Genomic DNA, 17,378 nt, shown 5'->3' with positions numbered 1-17,378 from the left:
ACTGTCAGTGTGTGTGTGGGGTGTTAGCCACTGTCAGTGTGTGTGTGTGGGGGGGTGTTAGCCACTGTCAGTGTGTGTGCGGTGTGTTGCTGCTGTCAGTTTGTGAGGCCCACTGGAGACAAGGTGAGCACCGGGGAGGAGAGAAGCACTGATCAGCTGCTGCCCAGTTTTCTAGGTTGTGGATCACAGTAGGATCCTGGCTGAACATAACGGGACCACACCCCATCCTTCACTTTAGGACACCGAGTGTCTCCCAGAGCTTCCGTACAGGGTAGAGCTGAGATCGTTCCAGTTCCTGGTTCCTGGGACTCATCTCAGATTCTAATGCTTGCATCCCAAGCCCCTTACCAAATGTTCTATCTCCCCAGTCATTTTTTCCTTTTTTATTTATTTTGTCTGGGAGTATTGGGCTCAAACCCAGGGGCTTGCTTGAACACAATCAAGTATCTTTAGTAATGTTTTTCTCAGTCAGAAATCAACTCATCTCTATTGTCAAAGTCCAGAACTGTCTTGCTGCATGAAATAGTTTCTTTAAATGTGTTTGCTTTCATTGCCCACCAGATGAACCGATTAACCACTCATTTGTGTGTTAAATTGTTTCTGGGTGAGATTAGCATTTGAATTGTAAACTCAGCAAAGTAGATTGTCCCCTTCTGTGTCTGGGCATCAATTAAGCCAATGACAAACTGAGCGAGCCTACTACCTGTCCAGGTCTCTAGCAGAGGCAGACAGAGAGGGAGGGGATTATTTCTAGACTTATTCAGGAAAGATAATTTCATGGCTTCAATTCGTGCACCACGTGACAAATGGAACTACTTGTTTTATTTTTTGTTTTGTTTGAAACAGAGTTTTTCTATGTAGCCATGACTATTCTGATACTCGCTCTATAGACCAGGCTAGACTTGAACTCAGAGATCCACCTGCCTCTGTCTCCTGAATGCTAGGATTAAAGGCATACACCACCACACCTAGCTGCTAGTTGCCTTTTTAATATTTGTTTGAGACAGGTTCTCACTATTTAGCCCAGGCTGGGTCAGATCATGGACATCCTATGCTATTTTAAATGTATGAGGAAATCTTTAAAACATTTAGTTACATTGTCTGTCCAGGTGTTCAGTTGGGAAATAGTTAAGACAGACTTACTGTGAGTCCTGGATGGGCTGGTTAGTTTTTAAGTGTCAATTTGTTATAACTTAGAATTTCCTGATATGGGAATCTCAACGGAAGAACTGACTAAATCAGACTGGCTGTGGGCTTGTCTGTGAGGGTTGTCTGGATTGTTAATTGAGGTGGGAAGACCCACCTTGAATACAGTGGTAGTTTCATGGTCTGGGCCGCTAACTGTGTAAGGGTGAAGGGAAGCTAGCCGAGAGCCCTGGAGCATTCTTTTCTCAGTGCTCCTGACCAGGAAGGTTTGTGATTGGCTGTGAACACTGCTGCAACTTTCCAGCAATTATGAACTGAGATGGAATTATGAGCCAAATAAACCCATTTCTCCTCTGTGTCCCTCCTCATCAGGGCATTTCACCATGGAGACAGAGAAACTAGAGCCCTGGGTGCTGTTTCAAGCATCAGGGATTCCATGTAAGCAAAAAGAGCAAACAAGACCTTGGCTTTTAGGAGTCTGGATTTTCAGAACTGGGTCCATGTCTTAGGGTTTCTACTGCTGTGATAAAACATCATGACCAGCCAGGTATGGTGGCACACACCTTTAAGTCCCAGCACTCTGGAGGCAGAGGCAGGAAGATCATTGTGAGTTTGAGGCCAGCCTGGTCTACAGGGCGAGTTCCAGGACAGGCAGAGCTACCTAGTAAGATCCTATCTCAAAAACAACAAAAAACATCACAACCAAAAATAAGCTGGTGAAGAAAGATTTTAATTCAGCTCACATCTTGTGGTGTATTATTCAGGGAAGTTAGTGCAAGGAGGTAAGAATTAGAAAAACTTGTCAAAATGGAAATGCTTTACTCAATCTGCTAGCTTTTTCTTTCTTTCTTCCTGGCATTGGCTATTGATGTCAGGATCTCACACGTGTTAGACAAGCGCTCTGCTGCTGACCTATAGTTCAAGCCTGTAACTGTTTATTTACCAGGAAGGATTGAGCAAGAGAGATTGTGCCATGGTTTGTTGGATTTAAAATCACTCTTCTCATTAATATTAAAGCCAGGAGAGGGAAAGCAGCAGATGCTCCGTGGAGAGAAGGTCCCAGTGGCCCTAATTCCTCTGAAACTTCAGCCAGAGAAAGGGCCATAACGGTCAGATTTTCCAGGGAGATCTTGTTCATGATTTATTCCTGAGATCTGTTTCATATAGAGTTGGTAAGTTCTAATTGGGAAAATTATGTTTCCTGATCATTTTTTTTTCCTCCCTGGAGATAGGGTCTCATGTAGCCCATGCTGGCCTGGAGGTAGCTTTGTAGCCATGGAGGACTGTAAACTTCTGATTGCTCTGTTTTTACATCCTAGCAATGAGATTACAGGCATGTACTACCAGGCTTGGTTTTGTTTGGTGGTTCTGGGGATGAAACCTCTGGCCTCAAACTCATTGAAAAAGCATACCACCAAATGACTGCCAGCCCCAGAATTTTCTGCATCTTTTGGGGTCTGAGCTAAGTGGAACAGAGCACGCAGGAAAGGCTTGTTGACCAGCTTTAGTCAGCTTGATTAGGTGCACATGGGCTCCAAGCCAGCAACACCTTGGAAGTCTTCCTTATCCAGGGATCTGGCCGAGATTCCTAAAGCCCATTTCTGTTGTCTTCGAAGTAATAATTCAGGTATGAACAAACGGTTAGTACAGGACTAGCTTATCTTTACAAGTCAAAGTGTGAGTCTTTGTTTGTTTGTTTGTTTGAGACAGGGCCTCACTATGTAGCCCCAGCTGGTCTGGAACTTGCCATGTAGACAAAGCTGGCCTTAGAATCAGAGATCCATCTGTCACTGCCTTGAGAGTTCTGGGAGTGGAGGTGTGTGCCACCACCTCCCGGCCTGTAGGTCTGTTTTGACTGCCCTTTCTGTTTCTGCAGCACCATGAGGCTTGCCACGGTTGTTGTCCTCTGCTCTTTGTTCCTGGGAGTCAGTGGTGATGGCTGGTATTCATTCTTCAGGGAAGCCATACAAGGTAAGAAGCCAGGAGGGAGGCAGGGAGGCATCTGAGCAGATGCCACATGCCTGTCTGGCACAGGGACCCCTTTAAAAAACTACAAATGAGTCAGGGCAGGAGTTTGGCTTTCTGTGGCTTCCCGATCTACATTGGTCACCTGGCACCCTCTGAGGGACTTTCAGACATGGTTCACAAGGTCCAGCCTGTATTTCTGATGCTGACACAGAGGGATCAGGATTTCCAGAGTCAGGGAATTCCCCAGTCTTAGAGTGTAACTGGGCACTCAGTATGTCTCCAGAGGCAATGCACTTAGAAAACGTGCACATGCCTATAGATAATATTTTCTTGGAGAAATCCCATCCTATTCCAGACAAAGAGCCAAGAACCAAGGATTCAGAACTCCTAGAAATTTAGCAGTGCACGTTGGCAGGTGTTTTGACACAGTTTACTTATTCATGCTACACTCGTCTCATCTTTTCGTTTGAGACCATGACAGGGAACTCTAAAATGAACATCATGAACATGTGTCTTTGTGATTATTCATTTCTGTTCATTGGGAATAAACACTCACTTCTTCTGGGGATACGAATACAGGAGTAGAATCACAGGGTTGGGAGGCATGTGTCATTTGAGGGTCAGTAGACTCCGGCAAGCAGTGTTCCAATGTTCTACTTTTTACAATTCATAATTTGGAGTTATAAAGTTCCAGCTTCTTTTTTTTTTTTTTTTTTTTTCTGTATGAAACAGATCTTTACTGACATGCAGATGTACTTTAGACTTAGCATTTCTACAAAAGTTTCTATAAACAATAGAAAATTTCTAGCATGAAGTCATAGGATGTTAAAAATATTACAACATAATAAATACAACTACATCCTCCATAGCCCTAAGCAGACAGGAGTGGGCAGCTATCAAGTGTGGAGGGAAACACTGAGATCACCTTACCATCTGTAGACCCCGAGCACCACACAGGAGGACGGTCTTGTGCAGCTGCAGACAGTGACCTTGAGTCTAGTTGCTATTTCCCAGCTCTGACTTTCCAACTTCACCACGTATGACTGTGTCCCACACCAAGTTCCAGCTTCTTTATACTCTTGTCTGCATGGATGTCAGTTGTCACCTGTCTGGTTACATAGGTATATGTCCCACCCCTCAGTAACGGGGAGGGGTGCAGCCCCTGCAGCACTGTACGTGACATTTCATGCACACCACGTGACATTTCATGTGCACCGCCTCATCCTGTCTTCTCTTTAATCTACTAGGAGGTATGTGCAGCTCCCCAGTTGAAGGGACCGAAGCTCAGCAGCCTGTGGAGGTTAATCTCCTTTGCCCACTTGGCTGGATTTAGAGTCATCTAGGGGACACACCTCTGGATGTGTCTATGACAATGTTCCCAGACAGGTCTAAATAAAGAAGAGAGAAAGATCCGTCCTATAAATGAATACACACGGCCCCATTCCATGGGCTGGGGTGCCTAGACTTGGGGAAGGATCACATTGTGACTAGCCCCCTCACATATCACCATGTGTTCCCCTCAAACTAAGCCAAAATACAGCCCTCTTCTCTAAGTTGCTTGTTGGGGATTTTGTCCCAATAATGAGAAGTAGCTAATACATTCTCTGTTGTGCTTTTTTAGGGACCTTAGATAAATGTCCATTCCCCACTTCCTCTCGCTGCACAGCTGTCCCTGGATCTTACCCCTGGGATGTTATTGTCTGTGCTTATCTCTCTTACAGGACAGTCCTATCTCTTCTTAGTGCATAGCACACACAGATCCATATAAGACACAGCCCAGGACACTGCAACTGTCAATCAATTCAACCCAAGCCAATCCATGGAGAAGGGCCCTCCTTATGGTCACCAGTGAAACTATCCCCAGCAAGGGACACTCACTTTCATGAACCATTTCAAAGGATTATGCTATCAAGGGGTAAAATGTGGAAACTCACAGAAAGTTTTCCTTCCTCCGTTTCACCAATGAACCACCAGGTTTACTTTTGTAACCTTCCTTCCTTTGTAGGGACTTGGGACTTGTGGAGAGCCTATCAGGACAGCCTAGAAGCTAATTACCAAAATTCAGACCAATACTTCTATGCTCGTGGGAACTTCGAGGCCCAACAAAGGGGATCTGGGGGCATCTGGGCTGCTAAAATAATCAGGTAATGGTCCTGGTGCATCATACCTTTCATTGTTCCTGCCTGTGGCCTCTTCTACTGTCTATGGTGCTAGAGTCTGGGTGGCCTGGAGAGGAAGAGAGGGAGGATAAGGATGGAGGGGGAGGATGGGAGCTCCCCACCAAGAAAAGGTATAAACCATGACAGGGGTCTCAAAAGCATACTGTAACAGGATGGAAAGGACCTCCATGGGAGGTCCTTGCCCAAGAAACTATTTCCTCTTTTCTGTGCCTTAGCCTTTACTCCTCTGGTATTTTCTGGGTCATTCTTTGGTAGGAGAGGAGGAGGGACTTCAAGGTCAGCTGTCTCAGTGTGGAGTTCATCTTCTGTCTCTCTTCCTCTGATTTCAGCACTGGCAGGAGCTACTTCCAGGGTCTCCTAAACCGGTATTATTTCGGAGTCAGGGACCACGGATTGGAAAGTCTGCAGGCTACCCAGAAAGCCGAGGAATGGGGCCGCAGTGGCAAAAACCCTAACCACTTCAGACCCGAGGGCCTTCCTGAGAAGTTCTGAGCCTGCCACTCAGATTGCACTCAGTGGACTAGGCTGTGAGCCACATGCCTCTCTCCGTGACAGGATGTCGCTCAGCTTGGTGTCCACAAGGACTCCAGAGCAGCTAGAGATGCCCAACAAAGACTTTGCAGATTGATTTGTCAACGGAAACAGAGACCTCTCAGAAATACTTTCTGAGAAGAAAGTGTTTCAATGGATCACAGAAGATAAGCAGAGGAAAAGGTGTGACCACAAGATAATAGCTGGAAACCACACTGCCCCACCAGGTCTGCTCTTTAACCATGCCAACTTCTGCTAAGCAGGCCTGAGCTAGCAAAGCATTGCCCACCATGTGGGACTTCTTCACAAAGTGGCGTTTGCTCTGAGATAAGCCCTGGGCACCTGCCCATCAATTTCTTCCTGGACACTGACCAGGTGTCTCCCTCCCTTCCCCACCATCTTCTGGTCATAACTGGGTGTCTGTTCATTTTATTGTTGTTCTCATGCATTTCCGTGTACTGATGCAACCCTGCCTCATCAGTCATGTCCTCTCCACTGACTGCGGGCCTTGTCTTCTGTGACCTCTTTTCAAATAGGGAACACTACGTTGAGGATGCCTCATCCTAACCTCAGGAACCCTAACTGAGAAACCACATTGGGAACCAGCTGGCAGAGTGCTTGCTTAGCATGCATGCATAGATCCCTAGGTAGATTCCCAGAACTGCACAAACCTGGTGATGGTATACACTTATAATCCTAGCACTGGGGAGGCAGAGCTGACAGACCAGAGGTTCAAGGCCAGTCCTGGATATATATTGAGTTTGAGACCAGCCTGGGATAGATGAGACAGACCCTGTGTATCCATAAAGTACACACCACGCACACACACACACACACACACACACACACACACACACACCAGTGCCTATCTCAGCTCAAGTTCTAACTAGTCTTGGCCCATGTTACCTAAGAAGTGGCTATCATATCACTATTTCTTGGTTTCATTCTCATTGTGTTACGATCTAAACAAAAATCTACTTCGTGTTCTAGAAGGGAAGCAAGACACATCACTGAGCAGGAGAAAGTGAATTAATTTACTCATAAGCAAAGGCATTCTTCTAGTGAAGGTCTGGTTTGTAGGGACAAGAAGGTTCTAATGAAGAGGGAGATTCTGGTCCTAAGGGAATAACTGCTATGTCAAAGCCAGGTCCCCGCGTGGAAGACTAACTCCAAAGGAGTAGAAACATCGCTCACTCAAAGAAAGAAACGTGGAGAGGATGGGTGGAGCCTGTGGGATAGAGGATGAAGAACTTGAGGATTCAATCTGCTGGACTGTGTCACAAGTTGACACAATTTCAGAGTTTGGCATACTTCACTATATTGACCTATCTGCCTATCTGTCCACAGGGAAAGTATATTAAAAAAAATCAAAGGACAAAAATGTCCGTCTCGTTGTATGTCATCTTTGTGCCCTTACCTGTTATAATGTCTGCCGAGTAGGTGCTCTACAAACATGAACTGAAAAAAAGAGAATGAAACTGCCTGTGTTCCCCAGAAGTCACCATTCCTGGAGAAGTATCTAGATTCTATACAAAGCATGAAATGTTCTACTCAAGTCTTAGAATATGATAATGAGTCACTCTGAGGTGACTGTAAATCTATCCCCAAATCAATGCTCAAACGTCAGCCCAATGATAAAATCTTACTGTGGCATAGAAAATGTTTAATTTTCTCAGCAATGCTTTTCAATTCTTATGGAAATGGAAAGTATGAAGTATAAAAAGACTATGAAAAGTCTTGGGAGGAATTAATGCCTATTTCCATTCCAAGTGTGTGGTGGCACATGCCTGTAACTTCAGCACTCAGGAGGTAGAGACAGGGGGAATCACTGCAAGTTTGAGGCCAACCAGGGCTACATAGTTGTACAGCAGACCTTGTGTCTGTTTATGTCTCTCTGTCTCTGTCTGTCTGTTCTTCTGTCTCTCTCTGTCTCTTTATTTCTCTGTCTCTGTCTCTCTGTGTCTGTCTGTCTGTCTGTCTGTCTATCTGTCTGTTTCTCTCCCTCTACTCCCACACTAAAGTACTCCTTTCTCACAGGGCAGGTTAGCAGGAAACACACCGTGTAATGACACACTGTACTTCTTTAAAATGTGAAACATGGTAGCTTGAAAGATGTACAGTTATATACACACTTCCAAGAAAAACATGGTTCCAGTTAACCTAAAATAACAGTTTCTTATCACTCAGATCCTTTATATTGTACTAAATGAAACGTTGTAGACTTATTAAGATGAGAGGTTTTGTTTCAATCATCTTTGTGTTTGTTCAAAAAGAAAGTAAATATATTTATTTCTACAGGAGTAGCAAGTTTCATCAACAGTGTCTGGTTATTAGTAAATTTAATGCATATCTCAATTTAGAAACTTATAATCTTCAAGGCCAGCGTGGCCTACAGAGTGAGTTCCAGGGCAGCCAGGGCTACACAGAGAAACCCTGTCTTGAAAAGTCAAAAAAAAAAAAAAAAAGAAAGAAAGAAATTTATAATCAGTAAATGTGTGTTTGAGATGTGACAAAGCATGAAATTTCAACATAAACAATAAACTTTCAGTTAAGGTGATGGTTAATTATGATTCCACTTGACTCAACACAGGTATGCCAGGAGCATAGGAGCAGGGACTGGGAAGATGGCTCAGCCTGTAAAGTGCCTTCTGCACAAGTATGCAGACCTGATTGTTGGATCCACAGCACCACACACACCCTGGGCATCTGGCAGCATCTGTAACCCAGAGGTGCTGAAAAGAGGAGATGGAGACAGGCAGGTAGACTCCTAGCACTTGGGGAGGGGAGAGAGAGACAGAGTGACAGAGAGAGAGAGACAGAGACAGAGAGACAGAGAGACAGAGACAGATAGACAGAGAGTGAGACCTGTATACTCCTCACATTAAAAAAAATAATAAGAAAAGGAATTTCTAGGATACTGGGGTGTAGCTCAGTTGATAGAATTTTTTGCCAATATGTGCGAAGCCCTGGGTTCAATTCCCAGCATTGCATAAGTTGGGTTTAGTGGCTCTTTGGAGGTGGAGGCAAGAGAATCAGAAGTTCAAAGTTATCCTTGGCTACATAGTGAGCCATAGACTAGCCTTCTATACATGAGACACTGCCTCAAAAACAAAATTTTCCTGGTAAATGGATGGAGCTGGAAACAAGCATCCTGAACTAGGTAGTCTGGAGTTAGAAACACAAACACCATAGGCGTTCTCTCGTCCGTGGCTATTAGCTTTGAATTTGTAGATGTTTGTGTTTCACTTAGAATTCCCCCAGAAGGTAGGAATTAGAAAGGAGCAATAGGAAAGAGGGGGGCTCTCAAGGGGGAGGAGACCCAGTCTTCTCGGAGGGTGTGATCACAGGTAGGTGGATCACACACCTGTGGAAAGCCATCCAAAACCTGGATGGCACAAACCAGACCTGATGAGTTTAAAAGCGAGAGCAGGATGCTGGGTGCGCAGGATGCTGGGTGCGCAGGATGCTGGGTGCGCAGGATGGTGGGAGACGGAGGTGGGAGACGTTGGCGTGTATGTGAACAGGATCCAAATGCACTGCATGAAATTCTCAAAGACTCAGCAAAAATATTATCTAAAAGTGAAGACGCACAAAGAGTGGGTGAGATGGACATTGCCGGTGAAGGTGCCAGTCACACAAATCCAACAGCCTGAGTTCGATCCCCAGAGCCCACGTAAAGGTTGAAGGAGAGAACTGAACTGACACCACAGAGACGTCCTCAGATCCACAGGTGTGTCGTGGTATGTGCCTGCACATACACTGATCACCAGTAAGTAATTTGGGGTCTGGAGAGATGGCTCAGCGGCTAAGAAGTGGTTAGTCTGATGCTCTTTCATAAGACCTGAGTTTGGTTCCCAGCGCCTACCCACACTGAGAAGATTACAAGCAGCTGTAACTCTGGCTTCAGAGGACCTGGTTTCCCTCCTGGCCTCAGTGGGTACCTGCACTCATGTGTACCACTATGCATACACGTAATTAAAGATAAAATAAGAAAAGGAAACTGCATTGGGTGTTAGTTAGATACACTTTTGTGTGTGTCTCTAAGGAAGTTTCCAGAAGAAGAGGGAAAGATCCTCCCTAACTATGGTGACATCATCCCAGGATCACACATAGACACACAAAAATAAACAACGAAATAAATCTCTGTTTTTAAGCTAAAGAAAGTTTAGTGTATTTTCTGTGGCTGTAATATTACTGCCAGAATACTTTATGAAATGCAGAAGTGTATTTGAAGCATGATTCAACAAGCTAGGGAAGTCCAACAGTGGCTCTAGTGCCTGGTAAGTGTCTTGTATGTAGAGAGGGGTGCATGGTATGAGTTAGGACCTTTGGATGAGGGATAAGCCAGTTTGTAGTGACAGATCTCTGAAGGAGCTATGTGAAGAAACCATAAAATCTTGCTCTCTTCCCTTGCCCCAGACCTGGCCAGGGCTCCCCATTGGCCAGACTAAACAGGAAGGGGAAAAGGGTAGTCAGGGCCTGTGTGCAGGCCAGTCTTCTAGGGCAGACAGGCTCTGGGGGATGAAAGGGGGAAGCACCCTCAGCTTGGGGCAGATTGCACAGTCAAGGGCTAACCAGACCTTAGCTAACCACAGCCAAGTGTTGCTGAAAGACTGAAATAGTGACCCAAAGGGCACCACCCAACCCCCTCTCCCAGGTCTCAAAGTCCACAGCTAAAAATGTCTGCATGCTGTTTGTGAGACTCTAGTTAGGACAAGGTGTGTGTGTGTGTGTGTGTGTGTGTGTGTGTGTGTGTGTGTGTGTGTGTATGTGTTGAAGCTGAGGAACAGACTGAAACTGAGTGCTCCTTCCTTTTATTATTTCTTCCAGAGTTTCTTTTTTCTTTTCTTTTTTTTTTTTCCAAGACAGGGTTTCTCTGTGTAGTCCTGGCTGTCCTGGAACTCACTCTGTAGACCAGGCTGGCCTCGAACTCAGAAATCTGCCTGCCTCTGCCTCCCAAATGCTGGGATTAAAGGCGTGCCTCTTCCAGAGTTTCAAACAACGAACTTTGTCATGTTTACTCCCTTCTTGGTTGGCTTTGTGTCAACCTGTTACAAGCTAGATACCTGGGAGAGAAGAGAAATCTCTCTCTCTCTCTCTCTCTCTCTCTCTCTCTCTCTCTCTCTCTCTCACACACACACACACACACACACACACACATACACACACACACACTTTCAAAGAGAGTTCTTACTATGTTGCTCTGGTTGGCCTGGGTCTGGCTATATAGGCCAGGTTGGCCTCAAACTCACAAACATTCTCTTGAATGCTGAAATTAAAGGTGTGGGTCACGTTGCCCAGCCTTAGAGAGCATTTTCTTTCTCTCTTTCTTTCTTTCTTTCTTTCTTTCTTTCTTTCTTTCTTTCTTTCTTTCTTTTTTCCTTCCTTTCTCTCTCTCTCTCTCTCTCTCTCTTTCTTTCTTTCTTTCTTTCTTTTTTTAAAGTTTTGTTTATTTTATTTATATGAGCACACTGTAGCTGTCCAGACACACCAGAAGAGGGCATCAGATCACATTACAGATGGTTATGAGCCACCATGTGGTTGCTGGGAATTGAACTCAGGACCTCTGGAAGAGCAGTCGGTGCTCTTAACCTCTGAGCCATCTCTCTAGCCATCCATAACCTCTGAGCCATCTCTCCAAGAGAGCATTTTCTATTCATGATTGATGTGGGAGAACCTAGCCCAGTGGGACAATGCCACCCGTGGGCAGATGGTACTGGGTTATAGAAGAAAGTGTGGCTGAGCAAGCCACAGAGAGTGAGTCTGTAAGCAGCATTCCTCTGTGGCCTCTGGTTCCAGGTTACTGCCCAGAGTTCCTGTCTTGGCGTCCCCTGATGATGGGTGGTGTGGAACCTATGAGCCAAATAGGCTCTTTCCACCACAAGTTACTTTGCTGTTGCTATGACAAATGTGCTTCCACCATGTCAGGGAGCATGGCAGCAGGCTGCCTGCATGGCGCTGGGGCAGTATCTGAGAGCTTACATGTTGAGATAACAACCATGAGAAGGATGGAGGGAGGGAGGGAAAGCGGAGGGGGGGATGGAGCGCTAACCAGAAATGCTGTGAGCTTTTGAAACCTCAAAGCCCACTCCCAGTGGCACACCTCACCCAACAAGGCCACACCTACTAATCCTTCCCAAACAGTTCTACCACCTGTGGACCAAGTATTCAAATCTATGAGACTATGGGGCCATTCTCATTTAAGCCACCCCAGCCATTGTGATTATTACAGCAATAGCAACCAAGATAACGCCTTCTTCTCCAACTCCTCCCAGATACACCCTGCCCTCTCTACCAACCCAACTTTGTGTGCCTAGGGGTGGGACTCTGTGTCCACATCCCCTCTCCATGTTGGGATTTTGCCCTGCTTGAGCCTGTGCAGATATTGTGCGTGCTGTCACAATTGTTACACTTGGTATGAGTCCATATGTGCAAACAGGCACTGCATGCATGTTATCACAATTCCTACTCTCGATGTATGTCCAAACGTGTAAGCAACATGTGTCTGGAAAACAGTTCCCTTGTAGTCTTCCACCAAGTCTGGCTCTTGCAGTCTTTCTGTGTCCTCTTTTACAATGTTCTCTGAAGTTTTCAGGGAGAGGGTGTGACAGATGTCTGAGGTGCAAAGGAACTTAGTCCTAAAACATGACACATGCTACCTAAACACATGCTACCTAAGTGTTGACTTAGGTGTGTTGACTAGGTGTAAACACACCAAGTGCCTTTGTTTTCCCCAACCCTGGCCTGACTATGAGGGTAAGAGCCCCATCTCTATCCTTCTCACTTTGGTCACTCTTGGCTACTGAACGTCCCTTCAGTCCTCTTTCAACTCCAGTGACAGGTCCACTTTAAGGTGCCCCTCCCACATCATGGGCTAGCTGGCTGTTGGGACCCATGGAGGAGTGAGGGCTCTGGTGGTCCCATGAAAGTGACTTGGGGGAGTCTTTCCACTAAGTCTCCCAGCCTCAGGACTGCGGGAATAGAGTACTGTTGGGAAGGAGTATCCCAGGGGTCTGAGGTATTCCTAATCACACTAGCATTCTCTGTTGGCCTGGGAAGAGATGGTGCCCGTGGCTGCTTCTGAGAGGAATTTTTTAAAGATTTATTTATTTTTTATTTATGAGTACACTGTAGCTGTCTTCAGACACACCAGAAGAGGGCATTGAATCTCATTACGGATGGTTGTGAGCCACCATATGGTTGCTGGGATTTGAACTCAGGACCTCTGGAAGTGCAGTCAGTGCTCTTAACCGCTGAGCCATCTCTCCAGCCCCTCCTGACAGGAATTTTACCTTCCCATCAGCCCTCCCACCACCCACCCCCACAGCAAAGGAGGCTATCCCTGGAAAGAAGAGCAGCTGGACCCACTGCCTCCTGGGTAACGTGTTTCCTTCCTTTAGGTAGCCAAGCTTTCACTTAAAATTCAGTGATCTTTCTAACCCGAGTGGCCCTGTGACACCATCCCATCTGTCTGGCATACTCTGCCAACACGGTTCAAACTGATGGCACGGGCTATTCCATCCTTCCAAAATACCAAGATGGGGAGCAAGCAGCAAGGAGTCCAGGGGCTTCCCCAAGAACCCCCTCACCACACTCCTGTCCGAAGGCAGAATATGGAGTCAGCTGTCAGGCTATGCAACTGCTATGAGCCCTGCTGAGGGCTAAGGAGGCTAGTCCTTTTCTTTACACGGGCACCTGAAGCCCGTATGAAAAGATTTAGCTATTTAGCTACACAACTACTTTTTTTTTTTTTTTTTACAGAAGGACATTTTTTTTTTTGCTCCTGTTGGCTACAGAAAGTCCCTGCAGTCCTGTTTTGACTTTAATGTCTTTAAGGAACCCCTCCGGCATTGTGGGTTAGGTGTCCCATCCGCTTCCACAGATGGAAAAGCAGAAGTGAGGTTAAGGAGAGGTTGGGACTGAAGGCTGGGCGCTCCTGCCTCCTCCTCACAGACATTAGGGGCTCTGAGGTCTGGCTCAGCTCCTGGCATTAATTCTCCAGGATATGGAGCAATTAGAGGCTCTTTGCCATCTCAGCCATAGGCAACAGGGAAAAAGAATTCTTTAAGCAAAATTTCAAACCTGGTGCTAAAGAACACATTGTGCAATTCTTGAAGTTCCAGATTCACATTTTGAAATTTCTAGTTATGCGGAAGATAATTCAGGCTCATGCTCAGAGAACATGCTGTCCTGTATTTAGACCTATGGGTTTATTATTTTCAGAGTCCATCTAAACTTGCAAGCAATAAACCCAATGCTATGAAGTAATCTATGGGAAATGGAGGCTGGGCCCATTTACTGTAAGGCCGTGTTGGGTCTGCTTGGAGCTTGTTCCTGAATGCCCCAGAGCACAGCAACACACCGTGGTCAATCTGTGTTTACTCACGTGGGGCTCGGCTCAGTACCATCCAAACTGGCAGGCTGTTCTCAAATATTTGGAGTCCTTTAAAATGCTCCTCCAGTTTGACCATTCAGCAAATAAGCTCCTTGTATTTATTCGCCACCCACTTAAGGAACCAAGAGAAGAATCCATGTGACAGTGAGACAGAAAGCACTGTCCTCACAAGATCCCAACCAACAGAGACACATTATCAGTGAACCCACAAAGACACATTATTAATGAACAAAAGGTAACCTTGTGTGATAATAAAGATGAACAATAAAGAAAAATATCCTGGCCGGGCGGTGGTGGCACACGCCTTTAAACCCAGCACTTGGGAGGCAGAGGCAGGCGGATTTCTGAGTTCGAGGCCAGCCTGGTCTACAGAGTGAGTTCCAGGACAGCCAGGACTACACAGAGAAACCCTGTCTCAAAAAAAAAGAAAGAAAGAAAAATATCCTGGACACACCATCACACCCCATCCCCCAAGATTCAAGGGTCCTTTTGGAATAGTGGGCAGAAAGAACATAAGTAATAGAGGTGGTGGGTGACTTCAGAGAAACTGTTTTCCAGGGAAATTCAAGACACGACAGGTTGGCTGCATAGATGAACTCACAATGACTGTGGCAGCGTGTATAAGACCCGGGTGAGCTCAAAGCAGACAAAATCTTAGCATGGACGGTGTGGGGTGGGCACAAAATCCCACCCTGATGTGGGAAGCTATCAGCATTTGATAGCTGCTAGGAGAGGAAGGGTCAGTGATTAACCCTTTGTTGACCATACTCCTGGGAAGGCCTCATCCCTCAGAGCAGTTGGCTCATACAAATTGGGCTGGATAAAGGGGAAAGAGAGAAGAAAGCACCAAGTTGGGTGGCTGGGAGATGAATGGTTGGGTGGGGATGAGGCAAATATTATCAAAGGACGAAATTCTTGATGTCCCCCTGGCAATGGGCAGAGAGCCCTTGATGCTGGCGTTGTTCTTATGTCAGTCAGGGGCAGAGCAGATGGCAGTCCTCTGTTCATCCTAGCTTGATGCCTGGCTTGGTGGCCAAAGATGTTTTGTGCCTAGGACTCATAAAAATCAAATCAAGTCAAATCCAGGCAGCACAGCGCTGAAGGAGGAAGATGAACACCTGCAGACCGCCATGCCATGACGCACAGATGGAGGATGTCACCCGGAGGTTCACCAGCCACACTGGAGTGTCTCCACCAGTGTGTGAGTGGTCAGAGTGTCAGAGGGAGAGAAAGAGAAGTGGAGTAGGCTGAAGAAAGGTGGAGCTGGAAACCCAAGGGTAGAGAGGAGTAGCCTGGTGTGAGTGGCCAGCCGGGCTACCTAGGGCCATGGGGAAGTCCCAGCCTGAGCTGCTGGGGAAGGTCATGTCTGGGTCTGTGGCTATGTAGCTGTAGGTGTTGGTGTTGATGTCTATAGCTTATCACTAGAGAACATGGAGTTGTCCCTGGTCAGGACAGCCTTAGAGAACCATGTGGATGTCCAGGGGCTGTACAGACTGGCTCCACCCCTCACTGGTTGCAGCTTTCTGGAGATCTGGTCCCATCTCTCCAGTCCTGTGCTTAGTGGAGCTAGCTCTGGTGAGAGGGATGTGGGAGAGCTAACCATCACTTGTCTGCCATGGGGTGGTACTGGCACAGAGGTGATGTTCCCCCCTCCCCCCGCCACTTCTGGTAGTCAGGAAAGCTGTCCTCAGGATCATGAGCTTGGGAGAGTTGGTCTCTTCCACTCATCTGTTTTGAGGTGGTGCAGGCACGGGGGTGATGCTTCTCTACTTCCCCCATCTCTACTTGTGGTAGTCAGGGAGTTGGCCCTAACGGCATGAGAGCTGGAGAGCTATCCCTGCCCCTCTCTAGCTGTAGCACTCTGTAGAGCAGGCCCTGCACCTCACCAGGGCAACGCAGTGCAGTGGAGCTGGTCCTGATGGTGAAGGCTGAAGGCACAGATGAGCCAGCCCTAAGGGTATGAGAACAGGTGAACTGGCCCAGTCGCTTGCACGTGGTAGAGTGGGCCCCACGCCTTGACTGGGAGCACAGTGGAGCAGGCTCTGCCGGCATATGTGTGGGTGAGCCGGCTTCTAGGGCATGAGAGCAGGAGAGCGGACTTCTGCTGCTGGAGGTGTTACGTGGCCTAGGTGGAGCAGTGCTGGAGAGCTCCCCCTGGTGGTGAGAATAAGAGAGAGCTGGAGGGCTGACCAGCTCAAGCCCAGATCTCAGGCCCAGATCCAGGGCTGAGTTGGCCCAACCCACAATCTATATCATCTGTGAATGGCTGGGATTCATGATAGGGATAGTTGTGCTGATCCAAAGCTGTAGAATCTCCATGACACAGGGCAACAACAGGATAGCTGGGGAAAATCCCCAAAAGGATCCAGTATTGGCGCTGTCACAAAAGCCAGAGATCTGGAACCAGACCAATAGACTTGTTGCAAGGAACATTTTCAAGTGAAGACGTGTGGACAGAAGAATACATTGTGAGACACACAGTGACATACTGTAGCTTCTATGATGAGGTTCTATGCTTTGCTGCTGCTTGTGTGTATGATTTTTACTTTGGGCGAGGTTGCAAGGGTAAAAAAGTAGATATGAGGATGGGGAGGTGGGACACAGGTGCGTGATGCGGATTTCACAAAGAGTCAATAAAAAGCTTAAAAGAATTCTCAGCGGATTAGCTAAACTATTATTAGTAAAGGAAAAGTCCATGTGAAGAGCTTTTCTTAATGTCTAGGAAAAATACCCACTTGCCTTCTAACGTTTCTATCAAAGAAGGGGGTTGGGGCTGGAGAGATGGATCATCAGTTAAAAGCACTGGCTGCTCTTTCAGAGGACCTGCCTTTAATTCCCAGCAACCACATGGTGGCTCACAACTATAACTCCAGTTCCAGGGGCGATGACATAATTTTCTGACCTCTACAGGCACCATGTATTCATGTGGTTTACATCCATCCATCTAGGCAAAATATACCTAAAATAAAGCCAAGTAAAAAGAGAGAAGGGGGAGGAGGGGAAGAGGGAGAGGGAAAGAGGGAAAGGAGAGGGAGGGGAGGGAAAGGAAGGAGGGGAAGCTGGAGAGGGAAGGAGGAAAAGGAGAGGGGGGAGGGAGGAGGGGAAGGGGGAGGGGAAGGGGAAGGGAGGAGGGGAAGGGGAAGGGAGGAGGGGAAGGG

General features: G+C 46.7%; 1 protein-coding gene and 1 non-coding gene across 2 annotated transcripts; both read left to right on the top strand.

The window, feature by feature from the left end:
* The first annotated feature begins 2,172 nt into the window (after window positions 1-2,172).
* LOC114640075 (serum amyloid A-4 protein) lies at window positions 2,173-8,120 on the top strand. The gene is made up of 4 exons (XM_028788998.1): window positions 2,173-2,318; window positions 3,023-3,117; window positions 5,120-5,258; window positions 5,624-8,120. Exons 2-4 carry the CDS (start codon window positions 3,027-3,029, stop codon window positions 5,784-5,786), a joined length of 393 nt encoding a protein of 130 aa, XP_028644831.1. The 5' UTR covers window positions 2,173-2,318; window positions 3,023-3,026; the 3' UTR covers window positions 5,787-8,120.
* Window positions 8,121-15,141: 7,021 nt separating this feature from the next.
* Window positions 15,142-15,283, top strand: LOC114640108. Its single transcript, XR_003714103.1, has one exon. It is a non-coding gene; the product is annotated as a small nucleolar RNA SNORA48 (small nucleolar RNA).
* Window positions 15,284-17,378: the final 2,095 nt, after the last annotated feature.

Source organism: Grammomys surdaster, unplaced genomic scaffold (assembly GCF_004785775.1).
Source record: "Grammomys surdaster isolate TR1022 unplaced genomic scaffold, NIH_TR_1.0 125769, whole genome shotgun sequence".
NCBI lineage: Eukaryota > Metazoa > Chordata > Mammalia > Rodentia > Muridae > Grammomys > Grammomys surdaster.
The sequence above is the reverse complement of the archived record's forward strand: the minus strand, read 5'-3'. Positions and strand labels throughout refer to the sequence as shown.